The sequence below is a fragment of the Vanellus vanellus genome (assembly GCF_965231255.1).
Source record: "Vanellus vanellus genome assembly, chromosome: 1".
Lineage (NCBI taxonomy): Eukaryota > Metazoa > Chordata > Aves > Charadriiformes > Charadriidae > Vanellus > Vanellus vanellus.
Window position 1 is genome coordinate 56,673,107 of NC_138905.1, and position 18,747 is coordinate 56,691,853.

Genomic DNA, 18,747 nt, shown 5'->3' on the forward strand with positions numbered 1-18,747 from the left:
ACTGTTAAAAGAGCATAACATCCTCCCTCCCAGTTAGTTAACATCCCAGGAAACCTAAGCTATTTCTCCATACAAACCATTGCAGACAATGCACCTCTGTTTTACTGAGAGACAACTCAGAGGCAACCCTCCCATCACCTAAGAGAGCTGACTTTGGCAAGCTAAATGATGAAGTTGAACGCAACTCAAGTGTCTGGTCCATTTTTTTCTCCTACTGAAGGACAGCTCCTGGATAAAGCACATTTTTTGCAGCAACGAAGAAAACCTAGAGAAATTATTACACAAACTCCCACACTAACAGCAACACAGTACTAAATTTACCACTTAAAAAAAGGCTTTTAAAAACAACTGCTTAGGGTCCTCTGTTTTCATCTACTTTTTTGAAGATTTGTAGGTGAGAAAAAACAAAAGCAGATGGGTGGAGAGATAAAACAGTTAGACATTACTGTTGTCAGACTTTGCTAACTCCACTGCATGAAGTGAAACACCGGCTCCCTGCCAACAACCAAACCAATTGAAGACATTCTGGAATTTCAGCCTCCATTTCAGACTGTTCTTTCTCATCTGGCAGTTTCAAGTCCTTTATTAGGGTTATAGCCACCATACTTATGCTAAAAGTCTCAAGGATTTTTTATCAGCAATTAGAGAACTAAGAATTTTTAACCAGTCTGGGACTATGAACTAAAAAACCAGAAGTTATCATGTATTTGGTCTGAATATTCCCAAAAGCACAAAGTGTTCTTACTTTAGATGTACAGCACATTTTGGAATTTCAGCAAGTGATGAAGACAATTTAATTTTGGACTACATCAACCAAAAGCTTGATGTTGTGTCCTTTCTTAACTTCTCTGAGATAAACGAGTTTATTATAGTGCATAACCCTACTTTAGCTGTGATAAGTAAGGATTAAGAAGTTGCATTTCACGCAAATAACCAATACGTCTATTTTTGACCTCTGAATACAGCTTTCTGAAGATCAAAGTAATTTTTTTTTTTTTTATGGCCAAGGAATAATGAATGAGACATTATATAATTCCAGTACAAGAATACTTCTGAGTAGTTACATTTCTTTCTACTGTAAACTGCATACAAATTTTCTACTGTAGCAATCAAGCTTTACAAAAACTTTCCTATCAGGCAAAAATATCTGAAATGACCAGACCACAGAAATCAACTTATTACTAGACACACACATATCAGAACCATTGTTAGCAGCACACTTAGCTTAAGCAAATGGCTATGATCAAATAACTTCATAATTAATAACATTCATGAGACACTAAAATGATTTCACCTAATACATTAAAGCATAGCAAAACCATTAATACACAGCATAATTTTCATTTGTGTTTCATATACATTTAAGACTATGTTACTTATCATTCCAAGCCCTCCAAGTGGACTTACTTTAGGCCTTCCAAGATAGATCTATTCAGGTATTTCAAATCACCTTGGAAAACCTTTCCCCTCATTAGCCAGGAAACACAAAATACCCACCTAACATGAACTGAAACATTTAAGCATTTTCTAGGTTTTTGATCAACACACTAAAAACTTGAGAATACTCAAGTGGCTCCCTACTCTAAAAAAGCTGATTGTACACAACAAAAATTCAATTTAGACATTGCCTTGTCACTTAAATCACTAGGTCTTCTCTCGTCTTTTTAGTAACTCATGATAACAACTTTATTCCAATCTCCTAAATTACATAAGCACATCTATTACACTCTCCAACATAAAAAAAAAAAAAAAAAAAGATTTTTCAGCTTTCTGGTCTACTCTCCTACACACAAAGCCCTTGTCAATTTTAAAACTAGAACTGGAGTTGGATTAATAGTCTTAAGAACCCAAAATTTGTCTTCAGGTGTTTACGCAAGCATTCATTCACCACCATTAACTCAAATACTTATTTCTTAACAAGGTCAATGTACGTCTTGTCACATACAGCACATCTGTCCATTCAAATCTGTATATGCCTCTTGGCATCATCAGCATAAACACTCAGCTGATCTCAGACAACAAATACTCTCATTGAGTGTCACAAAAAACCCAAGCACTACAACATCTAAAAGGTCCTGATGGATTCCCATCATACTCATAATATCAGCATCACATTAGGTTGGAAAATACATCTGCGGACAAAGTATAAAACAGAATAAAATACAACCAAGTTACTTTTCATTGTTGTCAATAATCTATACTGCCACAAGATTTTTAAAATAGGCTTTTTAATCTAGCAAATCTTCCTTGTTGTGCAAGACTCAGTTTTTGCCTCTTATGACTGCCACAAATTCCACTTTAGCAGCATATAAACTATTCACCACATGATACAGGACTCTCACAAGAAAAAATCCTATTCTATAGAACCCATACTGCAGAGGAATAAATCTTACAAAACAAAGTTAACAAGAAAGAAAGTAATAAAGTCAAGCTTAGTTTGTCTTACCTTGTTCATGGCTCCAGGCTGTGGCCCTCTCAGTCCAGCCTGTCCTCCCATCTGTGGAGAGCCTTGTTGCAGTGTCTCAGCCAACAAGTTACCGGCACTACCCATTCCTGGGTTTGGGTATGGCATATTAGGTCGCCCTCTGCCTGCTCCAATCGAACCATTCATGACTTGCCCCTGCATCATCCCCTGTCCGTTGCCTGCTGCCAACATCCCAGGATTCATGCCAGCATTCATCCCTGCATTCATTCCCATGCCAGGCTGATTAACTGGACTGTTTACTGTTGGCATCATTCCTGCTGTGGATTGGGCTGAAGGACCCTGGTTTGGTCCACTTGCACCCATCGCCATATTAGGAGAAGTCAACCCAGCCTGTGCCATGGGGCTTTTCACCATGCTGTTTAACATTCCCATTCCAGGACTATTTTGTTGGGTTTGACTGGCCATGCCCTGGCCAGGGCCACCAACCCCCATATTGAGATTTGGGGAGCTACCAGCCCGTAAAAGTTCAGACAGCTGCTTGTGTTTAGAGGCAGCATCTTGTGCCAGGCCAAGGCTGGTCTGCAGCTGGTTAATGTCACCACCATTGGTGAGTCCCAGTTCCGTGGAGCTGATCAGTTCATCTGGCAAGTCATGTTCCAGATCAAAGAGTGATCCAAAATCTGAAAAATAAAACAAATTTTATATGAGGTCAGAGCAATCACTAGTGTCCCGAAGGAAAATCTTGTTCATTAGTTTCTGTTTTTTATTTCAAGTAACTAGCAAAACTTCACTTTCTATGTTCCAGAAAAATTCCCAAACCAGTCATTACTGTAAACTATCCAATTTATCATGATAAAAGTAATTTCTAAACTTTGCAGAGTCTAAACTAGAGAAGACCATTCTACTTCACTCTCCTACAACAGCTTGTGTTGAAAGATCCCTGGGTATCTCAGACTATGACCTCCCAACTTCAGAAATTTGACAATGAAGGAGAAGAAAAAAACTATTAAAAAAATCCCACAGAGTTAGCCAATGAAATAAGACAACAATTAGCACAGAGAATTGAAAGGTTGATGGGAAAGTACTGTCTTTAATTTTTAACTTTCACCGAACTGTCACTTTCGGAACAGACATAACTAATATAGTAATATAGTTAAAAAAAAAATGTTTACTACTTATAAAATAATACATAGAGGTTTGGTTGTGAGGGTGTTGTTTGTTTGGGTTTTTTTGTTGATAGGTTGTTGTTCGTTTTTTTTTTTTGGTTTTTTTTTTTTTTTTTTTAAATCTTCCACATCCAGTCATTCCCAGCACAGAATTGCAAAATTCCATTGAACTTCACTGGACAGACAGTATCCTTCTACAACAAACACTGTCAGAAAACAATCAAATCAAAATAATCCTCCTGGCCATGAAGCTGTGACAAAACACCAGGATGAAAAAAATCAAATTCACATCAAGAACCCTTTGCTTCACAAAGTAAGCCCCAAAGCGACCAAGTGGAGAAAGATTACTATTTGGGATATTCTTGTATCTATATATTACACAGGCACCAGAATCAATTTGCTCAAGAAAACAAGAAGTTCTCATGTCTGCAGAAACAGCATGCACCTTGATCTGTATACTTAATCTACGGTAGTTAAAAATAACCTACAAAGTTTACGGCTAAAAGTTGAGCCACTGTATGATGTAGCTACACACAACTAGGCTGTAAAGCTTAAGATTTGGAATCTGAAAACACGTAGTAAAGGAGGTGGGTTTTTTTTAATTTTAAGTATTGGAATATTTCAGCCCCACTTCTGCCAGAAAGGTGATTTCATGGATGCTCTGTAGGAGGTAGTGCACTGCATTTTCAAAAGCTTCAGATATAGACAATGACTTAAGATACTACTTATTATATCAGCAATTGCAACTGCATTTAAAAGAAAATGTCAATTACATCGAATTCTAGAGAGGCAAGATGACTTGGTTCAAATATTAATGGAAAAAGCCTACGGTTAAACAACACATAACTCATCAACATTAGAAATCTGTTCAAAATGTTTCACAAGATATGATACCTAAACTGCCAAACTCCAGTACTAACAGAGTTTCTACAACTTCGCAACTGTTATCACAGATAAGATCGTGACTTAAGAATTCTGAAAATATGGTATGAGGTTGGCAAGAATGCAGGTATACCACAACAGAAGAGATCTTATAACTTCATTTATATATTCTTCACTACTGCAAAGCACCAGACAGAGTAAAAATTTCCACTAAAGAACTACGTTTTAAACTATTAAAATCAGTTAGCCCATTCTTCATTAACTTCATTCTCATGCTAAAAGTTATGTTTTGCAACACATACTGAGGGCTGATCTTTCATTTGTATCACTGGTGTTCTTCAGCATGACTGGTATTTTTGAAGATTCAGAAATGAAGGAATAATCAGAAGAATAAAGCTTTGTCCAAGTTCTCCTCCATTTAAAATGATGAATTTAAAGTTTTGTGTCAGTAGACTTCCCTCAAAACACACACTCCCCCCAAAAAAATTACAATGCTCAGTGGTTAGCTTAGGAATTAAATACTGATGAACGTAGGAAGAGTTACAGTGGAAGAGACCCTCAAATTAGAGGGGAGATCAAGGAAATGAAGAAAGCAATCAAAAAAACACATGATAGTTCAAAATAGCTTCAACAGGCATCTTAAGGTGCCCGTTAGGACACCTTTAACAGGCAAATCTTGAAGCACTATATCCAGAAAACACCCTGGCTAATAACCTGCCAAACAGCTCATGAGTGAGGAAGGAGTAAAATAAATAAATAAAATCAGTAATTCACAAGTTAGTCTGCTGTCCAAAAAACAAAACAAAATCTCCTTAATGATGAACAAACAAAACTGAAAATGAAAGTGTCTGGGAAGAACATGAGCCAGGACAAACCCTGTACCTACAGCATAACCATAATGGCAGCAGAGAGCAACCTCCCATCTACGAACCAGGAAACAGCTGTTGAGGCAAAGATGCCCACACAGCTCAAAGGCCAGTTTTGTGACTGACTGTAGCTGGGGAAAACACTTTTGCTCTTGAAGAGACACAGCTTCCAGGACAAGGCAAGTCCCAAAACAAAAATCCCCACTTCACCTTTCTTGAGATCAGACCATTGTATATTGAGCCTTTCACAAAACCAGCTGGAAAGTCAACAGTAAGTGTCCAAATATGAAGATTTAATTTGTTCACCACAGAATATTTTCTCAGAAACACACATTTAGAAGATTTCAGATATAACACTGCAAAGGGGCAGTATAATTCTTGTTTTGAGAGACAAAGATTTGCTCATCTTTCTTCACAAGAAAACATTAATCTGCTTCCCTGAAGACCTCATTCTTTTTGAAATTACCCCTTCTCATAAACGAGGAGATAATTCCAGTTTTAAGGCTTACTCGCTCATATCCAACCGTAGGACCTGAGCTCCTCGGACTGGCCATTCTGTGCCACCCATGAACAGGAAGAAAAATGTCATAAAAAACTCAAAGTATTTTTAACTCTTTTTATTAATATCTCAAAACACAACAAATAAACAGCTATATTAAAAAAACCCTAAACCTATATGGTTGTGAGATAATCCCAATCAGATTAGTTCTTTACAACAAAAAGTGTAAACTGTTCTTTCCATATAGAACTAACTTTGAAGATTTTTAATCCTAGAGAATATACAACAGAAGATTCATCATAAAAGAATACTATCAGCTACAAGCCAAAATCGTAAGTAGTAAATACCAACAATGCGATATTCTGGTGCGAGTTTGCTCTTTTTGTAAGTCATTTCCAAAAAGAAAACTTCAAAGTCTTCTTCAGCCAGTAGGTAAACAACAAAACTACAAAAAACTTTCAGTTGTCTGGTAAACTATGAAAATTGCATTTTCAGTCAACTGCCATGAGGCAGAAGTTTTCAGATACTGGACTGAAACACGAACAGTCTCCAAAGACCATTAAAAGATCAATAAGACTTTGTGTGTATCTAGCAACAGTTGCAATCCATTTCACAGTCTTTTACATACAATACATATCCTAAAGCCCACTGTAGAGAGTTCTACCTATGACCAATCCAAAAACTGACAAGGCTGGGCCAGACAGCTCATAGACTACATGAAAATAATAGCACATACATTCATACAAGAGCCAAAGGCATATCTTAAGACAATGGTGATAAATATCCAGAGAACTGATTGACTTTCTAGTACACTGACTACACTGCTAGCCTTGCAATCTGTTTCATTAAGGATACACACGAAGACTTCTTACTAACAAAATAAAGCTTGTGGGTAGGCAAAGGAGGCAGATCAGTCCAGCAAAGATTTGTCTACCTTATTCATAATCCCTAGAGATCTTAGGGTATAATCAGACACAGAAAAATTGGGATTTAACAGAACAGACAGTATCTGGCCTAAGAGCTCAAAAACACCCAGTAATATGCAGGCAGTAAGTGGTAGAGCTAAATTTTAATCTCAATAGAGTGGCTTATTTATGGTATTATTACTGTATTTCTTTCCAAAGGTAACAAGAAGATATAGAATAGATTGCTACTGCCACCTAAGATTCAAAGGAAAGAGCAGGAAAATACCTCCACAAAATGACGTCTCAGTCGCTAATCAGAAAGTCTTAACCTGAGGTAGTCTCAACATGCAAAGGCATATAATAATTCCTTTCAGGAACTTTACCACTACTGAACACTTCAGCCAGTCTTTTTTTGTACAGTCAAGAAACTGGCCTGACTTGCCCTGGCTACGTTAGATCTGTAGTGAGAAAGTGGGTCAGAAAATACAGTAGATGGAGCAGGTCCACTTCTTTCAGTGGCAGTCCAGTTAGACTGGATTAAGTAACATGGACTGCACCCTAAACTGTGAGAAAGCAACTTCAAAAATCAGTGTGCTAACTTGTGTTGCATACTATGGATTATTTTCTTAGTTTTGGATCCTACTTCTAAGAAGTCTGCCTTTGACAGCGTCTGATCTGCAAGAGGCAAGGAGACTGCTGGCCTGGGTTGGAAACCCACCCAGCACAAGAACGGACTTTAAACTAGTACAGATTCAGAGTATGCAATCAAATTCCTTAAGTCAATAAGACATCAGTGCCTTATCAAGCAATCAATTTGCAAATGAGTTACAAAGTATTTATTTCAAGCTAGTTTTACAGCAAGAGCATCTGGCAGCACCAGCAATATAACAGCTCTCAAAGCGTGCAAGGCAAGGTAAAGATTTCTGACAATGCTTACAACACAAGGAAAATACACCCAAAGAAATCGACATATGGATTCAACTGGCACATGCTAGTTTCTTTTGCATGCTTTCTAGCCTACAGTTATGATTCCATCGTTTTCTTATTTCGGAATTAAGACAACAGACCTCTATTCACCTCTCAGAATAAAACTGCCATTTCTATCAATATGGAGATTATCTGGTTCCACCAAATAGGCTGCAGTGAATAACACTAGTTTTCTAAGAACTTGCCCACATGCTACAAAATAGCAAGAATGTTTTACTCTCTGTACTGTACCCTCAGACCAAAGACATTCAAGCATTCAGTCTCAGAGAAGAGTTGGTATATCTGAAGAAACAGCATCATGTGTGAACAGCGATGCCTGAAGAACTCTGCATACCAGACATGTGAAACAACTTACTCCAATGCTTACTTACCTCGTTGCTGATCTTACAGAGGTAAGAGACTTTACAGTTCCTGTCCCTGCATCCCATTTATTATATTATGTTCTGAACACAGACATATCAAATTAGAAAGCTGCTGAAGTCACCTTTTTGCACAAATGTTTCTGGGCTCCAGAAACCTATCAGTGGATCAAATTAAACCACAGTTGTTAGGTTCACAATGAAACAAGTGGACAAGGCTTAATACAGGACACTGAACACAAAGCATGCATGTGACAGGGTTGACAGGAGCCACAGATGATGTTGGACTATGCAGAAAACATGATACCTTTGCTGCACTTTGAGACCAAGAATAACAATAAGCTGCTGAGGTCAGGATCTTCCCTGCATGGCGACATGAAAGCTATCCAGGAATCGAACAGGGCCTAGATTTCTAACAGAGAAAGTGCCCAAAGGATACAACCAAAATTCCAGAGAAAGCAGCTTTTCAAGCTTGCAGTCAAGCACCAGTATTACAGGCCCTAAAATGTATTGTCTGAAATGCCCTTTAAAAAAAAGCCCAAACTCAAAACATAAAAATAAAAAGGGCAGAACGAGATAAGTAGACACATTCTCACGAGGCGATTCTCAGGTGTCCATGAAAATGCAGAAGCAAGGTGAAGCACAGACTTGAAACAAAGTGCTAATAAAGAAAGTCTTAAATTCCCAAGGACTCTACAATGGCAGAAAATTAAGCTAGACATGTTCAGGCAGTTTTATCGGGGCAGGGGAGGAAAGCCACGTCTAAGAAAGAGGCAAAAACTCTAAGATTCCTACCAGGTGGGTGTGAGAGAGCTTTGCCGTACAGCGTTTTGGAGATCAGATTTATTCTTACTATTAAAGCCCATTAAGGAAAAGGCTTTTCATGTAGATCCTCCATGAAGCCACAATTACCCAATGGTAACAAACTCTGCCAAACCATTTTTCCTAACTTAGACCAAATTTAGTCTACTAATTTGATGCAAAAGAAAGGGGCAAAAATTCAACACCAGCCTAAAATACTAAGGTCTAGATTCATCATTGCAACTACCGCTTCCAAAATCCTAGGACATCAGTTCCTATATAACCCTAATTATCATTCACCTCAAAAGCGGAAGTATGATGCAGTGGTCTTCACTATCACTTATGCAACAGCAATTGAGAATTCTTATTCTGTATTACGCTATTTGAGTAACAAAGTCTTCAGCATTAGACTTCAATATTAATTCTGTTCCCTGCAAGAAGCTGGGGAAGCACTGCCTACCTCCTTCCCTGCTAATCTAGAAAAGACCTGAATTTATTCACTGCATTGAGAAACTTGGTAATTTCAAGTAAGACTGCAAACAATACAAGCAGAAAACACCTCTAAAAAGAACAGACTCAAAAACTCTGGAAGACAACAAATGCAAAGGCACAAAACATGTTAGCACGTCATGGTAGAGCACAACTTCAGGCACAGATTTTTTTAAACACAACCAAACATTTGTTGGCCAAAGTCCAATTCACCATCCAGAACACACATGAAAACCAGATACAAGCATAAGTATTTTACAAGTGTAAACAAACAAAAAAAATCATTCTAAAGAAGCAACAACTTATCATTCAACATCTCTTGAAGTCCTAAAACTAGATTGTCTCGCTCTCCATTTTTTTTTAAGCTATCCTAATTCCTACTGAAACACCGGTGTCAAACAGACCAGTTCTTGCTTAAGGAAAAAGTCTCAATTTTGCAAAGTCTCAATAATCTGCAAGTTTAATTCATACTTGTCCCAAACTAGTATCAACAGAAATGCCAATTTTAGTAGACTCTGGTTGATGCTTTTTTTTTCCAATTTTAGAAGAAAATTGTTTTTATAACAAACTGTTTTCATTTTCATTATCATATTCAAAGTTCTTCAAAAAACAGTATTTAGAGATACAGATAATAGCAGGTGTTTACCACTGAAAACCACAGTGAAAATTCAATGGTTACAAATCTGGAATATGGAATTGTAGCTGTTCTAGGGAAACAGAAGTGGTGTAATCATATGGAAAAGACTCCATATGATCAAGAATCAAGACAGGGCATGCTTAATGTTTTAATATCACTTAAGTGGGTATTTCAAAGACACTATTGTTTGTGTACCTGCATATTCACACTGTTACCTAACACAACACAAAGGTACTAGTATTGCCACCACTGATGACCCAAATAAGATAAGTTTTGGCATTTTAATTCCAAAAATGCTGAAGTCACACAGTTAATAATTTCCATGTGAGCATATGGCTATTTGCATAAATTTCATTGGGCTACCTTTAACTTCAGTGAAAAACCTCTAAATTAGTATTCTTTTTCCCAAGACTATCCCAGGTATGGCACTGAAATTGCCGTAAGACCACCTTAAGTTATCTATGGTTGGTCTGTGGTATCATTAAATAGCAAGAATGCCATTTCAGTTTCAAGTCTGACAAAATGTGGACCGCTGTGCACACAAGTCTGAAGTTAGAGATGCCTTGCTGGCCTGCTATATTGGTAGGCAAAAAATGGATACACGCAGATAGGAAGGGAACACCCATACGTGCAAAAAACCACACTGAATCAGTTTCATTTTAGAAGTGATTACAAATCAGTTTCAAGAAAAAAAGTCAAGTTCATTTCATTGTCAAGTTAACAACTACTTTGAAATGATGCAATCTGCATATACAATTACCAAAAAGTCAAGTCAATTTTGAGTATTACTGACTTGAGTTCATTCAACATTACTCCTGAGTAAAATTAAAAAGCAATGCTGAATTTATGTAAAAAAAGAAAATATACATGTAAACAAAATCCAGAAGCCAGCAGATAAAACTTCTTTATCTTGAACGAGTAATTCCCCAGAGCTCCTGAAATTATATTCAGGAATACATAAAAGGCAGTTTAACTTCAGCAGAATTTGTACTGAGCAAGCCATTTTGCCAGAGCTTCATTTTTTATTAAAAGTCTAAAAAAGAAAAAAAAAGATAATTAGATTATTTTAGCTCATTAACACAGTAAGAGTATGTTGTAAGACATTATCTATTCACTTGTATTTGGGAGTTCTACAAAGCAAGAAACAGTAAATCATAATTCTGCAAGCAAACAGATACAGTTCAAAACTCTGTATGTTTTGATGGTTATGATGGTGTTCCATGGAAACAGCAAAATCTTTCTCTGCCCCATCTCACAACCACCGACAATAGAAGATAACCTGCGCTGCTTTTGAAGGTCTTGTACCTAACTTGCACTTTTTAATGAAAATCCTAGTTTGGATCACGATTTCATCTCCTTGCTGCTCCTGTGAACACACCTGACATCATCAATTAAACCAGAAGTTACTATGACTTGAGTTCATCAAAATTCAACACTCCTTTTTCTGATTTTCTTCAAGAAATCTTGGAAGAAATCTGTGCTTGAAGAAGAATATAGCATGTCAAGTTTTTAAGAGAACTTTAAATGCATTCATATGCCAATCCATTTTAAGGAAACATTGCTATTTAGGAAGAGAACGAAGTCATGTTGTCAGATACGTCACCGCTGAGGGAGAGGATTCCTGTGAACCACCCTAGTCCAAGTTCTACTTGAAGTTCTACAGATTCAATGTAACCACGGAAGTTTTTTGTCAGTGCACACAACCATATGCAGAGACAGATGTATTTTACTTCAGCCTGCTGCTACAGTTTAAATAAAGACAGAAAAGCCAAATCCTTGGAGACAGGTGTGCATTGTTTATCTGTCAGTGAAATCTACACAGCAAAATTACTCCATTTGTCAAATAATAAATCTAAATAACTTTTGGCCAAGCCCTCTCAGAGGGGGAACTAGTTCGGGTGATGAGAAAGGTTAAAGTAGTATCATTATATTGTTGAAACCACCACTGAAAGGCTGCTCCTGCTAAAGCAGCTAAGAAAGACACTGAGGTGACATGCTGGAGAAAAGCATGCAGCCTACAGAGAAGATGCAACAAATACACACTAAATAATGCAAAATTAGAACATAATAATTCTTTATCTCCAAGTCGCAAAGGTACAAGAAACCAGAATTCTTACGGGAAAAGTTCAGTATTTATCCCCAGTACCTTACGAAGCCCACATCCCCTAAAAATGTGCAATAAATCCTAAAGTCTGCTAGACCCTTCCCCAATAAACTTTGGTTTTCTGCAAATACACAACTGACCGATACCCTGAACTGGGGACGGTCTAGACTAAATCCAAACCCTGCTTCAGGACCGTGAAGTACAAGATGCAAAAATTAGTAGGGTTTTTTTTCATCTAGGATTTAAATTCCCAAGTTCAGCAACAAAGGTCTTCCCTGCCATATCAAACTTGTGAATCTGAATTTTTAAATTGCAACTGTAAACTGGTTTTCTAGTCTCAAAGGTTATTTTATTTCTAAGTGCTCAAGATTCAGTTTTACACCATGACATTACGGTCCTTGTATTGTAATGGATATTTCTTTTTTAAAAAATAGGCACCTTTCTAACATTGCTCAGAAAAAGTACATACTGGTCTGTCAGAAACACACACACAATCCACTTGGTGAAAGGGGCAAAAAAAGCAGAGATACAGCAGTTTAGAAATCTACAAGGCTCAAAAGTCTGCAAGATTTTTCTTTAAAAAGTTACTAAGCACCGTATGAATGATTGGTTCATTTTTTTTTTTTCAAAAGAAAATCTTGCAGACTTAAATTCTCTTAATTTAAGTTTATTCCTAATGCAGTTACTTCGAGAACCTACTTAGCTACGAAGCAAAGATGCTCATTTTGCTACATAAGCATCCGCCACTGCAATACTCTTATTTACAGTATATGCCATCCATCAAACCATATTTTAAATAACAACTAATACTTGAAAAAAAGAAACAGCAAAAAAATGTGGCTCTCGACAAGAAGGGGTAAATATTTTTAACTAATGGCTGTAAGTTAAACATAGCTAATGACTAATCTCAAATATCAGCCAGAAAACAGATTTGTGAAAAGTATTTCATTTTAAAAGTAGTATACACAAACACTAGGAAAAAACATGTAGCTGTTTAAAAACAGAATTGAAAACCATGCATATGCCTCTGGAAAAGGCAGTGAGACAAGATTAATACAACTCATTTCAAGCAAAGAAACATCCTGGTACATTTGGAGCAAATGAAAGATGACTATCGCTCAAAATTGCAGTAGTCCAGGCAAGTTTTGCTACAAGTTGTAGACCTTTGATGTAAGGGAGAGTAAAGTTTTAAAGGTCAGAAGCAGTTCCTTAAAAAATAGGAACATACAAACTTTTTAAAGATGGATACTAAAGGAAGATTGAAGATGTTCTATTACTCAGAAAAATGCAAATTTTGGATATAGTAAACTGAAGGATGTTAAGTCACATACCACAAATATGTGCAGTGATCTCTGATACAACACCCATGCCAACTAATTGTAGAAAACTGACTTCCCACATTACAGCAAGCCAGAAACTCTAAGCAATTACAATCCTATTTTCGGATCTAGCAACCCGAAGACATGATATCATACAACCACGCTGCAGCAGAGAGTATACACTGGTTTTATTCCTTGACGAAACACAGCAGTTCTGAACCCAATACAACCACGCTGCAGCAGAGAGTATACACTGGTTTTATTCCTTGACGAAACACATCAGTTCTGAACCCAGACCCTGAAAAGATTTCCGAGGGGGGGGGGGGGGGGGGCAGACCTGTAAAACATGACTGAACTCTCTCTTCCTGAATATATCACATAGAAATCTGAACGTGGCAATTTCAGCACACCTGCATTACTGCAGGAGAAAATGAGGGGTTCGCAAATAAAAAGGAAAAAAAAAAAAAAAAATCACTGGTTTAAGGATACATTTTTAACTGGATACCTTATGAAAGGCTTCCACTCATTTACTCAAGGAGGTAACTCTTCAGGATGCACTCAAATTATTCTATTATAGTGTGGGGGGGAAATAGACTGGTGTACACCAGTTTGCTAACACAATGTTTAAGGAAGTCTTGTTAGACGCAGCTCAACATGTCAAAACAGTGTTTCTAGCTGCAAGGAAAGGTAAGCAAAATGAGCTACACTGGCAAACTACTTATGTCAACATAGCCATGCTAGTACAGAAGACCTGCACTAGCATCGAATGTCACAAACTCACATCCCATACTAAAGATACTGTACACAAAAGGTGATCCCACTGTAGAGTTGTAATGGCCCTCAGAAAACTTAAGGTCTGGACAAGATACGTGTATAATTACAATTATTCTTTGCAACAAATTTAACATTTAAATAGAAAAAAAGTTGCAGAAAAACTTCTGGCAGTTTAGGGGAATCCACACAGTCCCGCTCCTGAAGCTATTCTATAACTACACAACATTTAAGAAAAAAATGAGACCATTCAAAAATTCTAATACACTACACTGACAATACCAAGACTTTCTAAATTACTTCAAAATGTTATTACGAAATGTGCTACAAACATTTCAGTTTCCCTGTAAGTCCATGTTATTCTTACTTCCTAAAGAAGGAATTGGCATTAATAAAGCAACTCAAAACTACACTAATACAGTACGCTCTATGGCAAAGCAAATTCTGAGCAGGGAACACATGAAGCATTTAAGACTTTTAAGACAGAAGGAGATGCAGCACTGCTACAACAGTGGGAAATGTAGCTATATTTGGCTGCTGCCTATAAATCAAGCATAGTAAGACAATCTTTGCTGACTTCTTTTTAGAAGAAAACCATTAAACATTTTAGTTTAGTACATTACAAGCCCAGAATATCAGTATCATCCAGGTCTACAGTGAAAACACGAATGAATGAGATTCAACTTAGTCTTCATATAAACACGCTTAACATCTACTAGTTTAGGAATAAGATAATTATAGTCAGTCACTGGTTTTAGGTAGCCAACAAGCTAAAACAGTATTTCAGATTAAGAAATAAGGCAAAAAGTTAACAGCAAAAGAAACACACTGAAAGATCCACTGCGCGTGTGTGCTGGAAAAAGTTTCATCAACAGTGCAAGTTTCTTACCTTTCTCCTTCCCTCTCTCTAATGATGCTGTGAATCTAACAGTTTTAAAAAGAGTGCTTGAGTAAGTACATAAGCACCATGTTATTTATTTTCTATAATTAACTAAGGAGGGGGGACAATACAACAGATTCTATAAATGGAATTTACTTAATGAAAGCTGCTTGCATTATTTCAAAGCAAATTTAAGAAGCAGATAGCTTAAAAAAAATGTAAACTTCAAAGCAGCTTCCAACAAGAAAAGCTGTACAAAAAAAAATGCAGTTTCTCAAGCAGCAAATGAAAAAATACAGCCCTCAAAACATGCTTATTGGTTAAGGTTTGATTTTATTTAATTAGAGAAACAAGTATGGTATAATGTTAAAAAACACAGAAAGTGGAACTGTCCCAAATCCAGGTAATAAGTTATTAAAAAAAAAATCCAGAAGAATAAGAATCTTTAATAGTTTTATGCTGCATATATAAAGTATCTGCACCACTATAAACTTCTGCATAGCTATCAGGTGATGAAAGTCTCAATCACTTAAAATTATCCCATTTGTGCACTACTAAAACTGTCCCACAATACCTAGTGTTTCACTGTAACTGTAAAAAGATCATTTATTAAGCTGCCCAGTAAGCTAGCAATTAAAATAGACCAAGTATTCTGTGAAAATCTGCACCTGTTAAACTGAAATATATTCACAAATTATCCAAACCTTATTTGATCACAAATGTCTTAACCTGGATATGTGCATTCATCTGAATCAAAATGCACTTTTAACTTTCATATTTTTCAAGCATCAGGACCTCTCTCACAAAATAATTTTTATTTCATCTCTCTAAACAGAGCAAGATAATCACTGTCAAGACAAATTAAAAATGGCTACTACTGAATTAAATGGTTACTACTGAATTAAGTACTGGTTTTGAAGTCTAGCACAAAAACCCCCAAACTAGCTCTAACTAAAAAGCAGCTTCTCCAACACTTTTTTACCAGAGACCTGTTGATATTAGGAATAGTCATGTCCTCCAGTTACAACACAACATTGCCTGTATCTAATGTACCTAAAAGTTACACACAAACTTTTCAAAACTAATATGTCATTCACCAAGAATACAGAAGGCAAAAATAATTTTTTTGAAGATGATTCCAAGTAGAATCACATCCACTGCTCAACCAAAAACCGGCTACTAAAGCCTTCTGTTTACTGTCAAATGAGAAGCTTTATTAAAAAAAAAAAAAAAAAAAAAAAAAAAAAGGCAAACAACTCTTCCTTTTTCTTGCCAGTTGTTAACTGCATTGAACAAGACCACCGGTGGCTTAAGAAAAGCCACCACTCACCAGATTCTGGCAGGAGGAGGCCTTCTCCACATCCCATAGGCTAAGAAGATCTAAAGTGAGTTCAAAGAAACTCCTGTGGGACAGGTAACCAAGTACTCTCATCGCAAAATGACACCAAATACTCATCTGCTTCACAAGAAGCATTAAAAAGCTGAACAGCCCTTTGTTACTCTCTCCCCTCTCCAGTACAACCAGTTCATATTTGCTAGGGATTGGGACACCTAAGATTTCCAACCTCTAGCTTGCCTTCGCGGCACCACGGAAGACCTTTGCAGGACTGCAGAGAAGCCTCTTTATCTTCACAGCCCTTAAATCTACAGGGGAATTTCAGACATTTTGGTCTCGCAGCAAAGAAATGGGAGATGCAAGATGAACTACACTCCATATTGATTCTTAATACAAGTGAGGTGAAATAATATTTCACTTTTAAGAAGATAAGAGTACTAATAAACCTTATGCTGCAAGCTTGGGATCTGGATTTAGGTTTTAGCTGTTTTTTCCTAGAGTCGGTGGTCTATTTGAATCAGAAAAGCAGTTTTTAGATATCCTTCTGCAAGGAATAGTAAGAAGGGCTGTAAAAAGTAAATCAAATATGCAGACCGCATGTAAGAATGAAAAAAAAAAAAAAAAGACAGCAGATAAATAAATCTCGTTTCTAAACAAGCTGTAAAAAAATCCTTGTATAAGCAAAATAAAATAAGAAACAACGCACATTTCTGGGTACGAACGTACACATGTAATTCAACAATAAAGTATACAAAAGCATCATCTTTAGCACTATTTCGTATTTCTGCAACTGGCATTAAAGGTATATGCTTAGCAATGAGCTCAGTAATAACTACCATTGTGAAAGACACGAAAATGACAAACTGTTAAGTCTTATCTGCAGTTGATCAAAAGCACAATAAACCGAACGGCTTTGCTTTCAATCACTTCCAAAAAACCAGAAGGGCAGAAACATCCCAACACCCTTCCCTATGCCATATAGCACGGATAGGTGCAAGCAGAGCGAAAAGGGGAGAAACCAGACAGGCAGAAAGGACGGAGGCAGGCACGAGTTAGCAGCAGCCAAAGGGAGGAGGTGGTTTAGGCAGAAGAGGGGGAGAAAGGGCAGTAACTGCGGCACCGAGAGGTTGGGAGGGCCTCTGGGCCCCCGAGACTGACCTGTGCCGTCGCTGGCGGACACGGAGAGCGCCGGTGAGGAGAGTTTAGGCCGCTTGGCTGAAGGCGGGCCCGGCTCCACCACATTCTCGGCCATTTTTAATTCTTTTTTAGACAATCACTCAAAAGCAGAGAGACGGTGGGGAGGGGGGGGTGGTGAACCCCAAAACCTTCACCTTCTTCTCGGGCCCCGAGTCAGCTGAAGAACAACAATAAGGCCGAGAGGGAGCGAGGAGGATCCGGCGGAGGACGGGGGGGGGGGGGCGAGTTCCCCTTTTTCTGCCCCTCGGGCTCCGGGAAGGCGGCAGCGGAGAAGCAGGGAGAAGGTGGGAGCTGGGGCGGAGTAGGTAGGGGGGGAAGACGCCTCTTCCCCCGGGCGAAAGGGCTGAGCGAAGATGGGAAGAGCCGGTAAAGCCCCCGCCAAAAAAAAAAAAAAAAAAAAAATTAAAAAAAAGGAAGCTGCTGGGTTTTCTTTTTTTTTTTTTTTGGTAAAATTAATCCCGGCTGTTGTGCTGCTGGTGCTTCCTCGCCGCCACCACCATCATCATCTTCATCCTTCGGGGGGTCTCCTCCTCCTGCTGCCTCCTCACCGCCGCCATCAGCCTCTTCCTCCTCGGCGCCGTCCTCCTCCTCCTCATCGCCACAAGGAGGCGGGCGAAGGAGGGGAGAGGAGGAGGAAAAAAGAAAAAAAGATCACCGTCCTCTAGCAGCGGCTCCTTCCCCCTCCAACACCACCCTGCAAAAAAATACCCACCGCCCGCGTCAGGGCTGGGGGGGAGGCGGCGGGCAGAGAGGCAAGGTGTGCGCGGGGTCCCCAGCTCCACTCGCTTCTTCCTCGCCCGTCGCTAATGGCTGCAGAAAGGGGAGCTGTAAGGATGAGGAGGGTGAGGATAAGTCCCAGGAGTCTCCGCTTCACATCTTGTTGTGCAGGGAAGGAGGAGGGGTTGTTGTCCTGATGGAGGCAGCACCGATCGCGGGATGGGAAGGTGGGGGGCGGGTTTCAACACCCTCTCTACCCCCCCCTCCCCTCTTCTTCTCTTCTTTCCCCTTCCTCTTTCTCTCGCTCTCAGTAGCAGGCTGCCCCCCCCCTCCGGCGCAGGCAGAGGGGCCGATCCCACAGCAGCGGCAGGAGGAGGAGGAGGAAGAAGAAGCCGGCCCCTCCCCCC

General features: G+C 38.5%; 1 protein-coding gene across 1 annotated transcript in view; it reads right to left on the minus strand.

Annotated features, from left to right (window-relative positions):
- Window positions 1-17,995, minus strand: part of EP300 (EP300 lysine acetyltransferase) — a 63,586-nt gene extending 45,591 nt beyond the window's left edge. Inside the window, exons 1-2 of the mRNA XM_082498817.1 lie at window positions 17,585-17,995; window positions 2,447-3,105 (exon numbers count right to left, since the gene is read on the minus strand). Of these exons, the coding sequence (XP_082354943.1) occupies window positions 2,447-3,105; window positions 17,585-17,678 (753 nt within the window). The 5' untranslated portion in view covers window positions 17,679-17,995. The remainder of the gene's footprint in view (window positions 1-2,446; window positions 3,106-17,584) is intronic.
- Window positions 17,996-18,747: the final 752 nt, after the last annotated feature.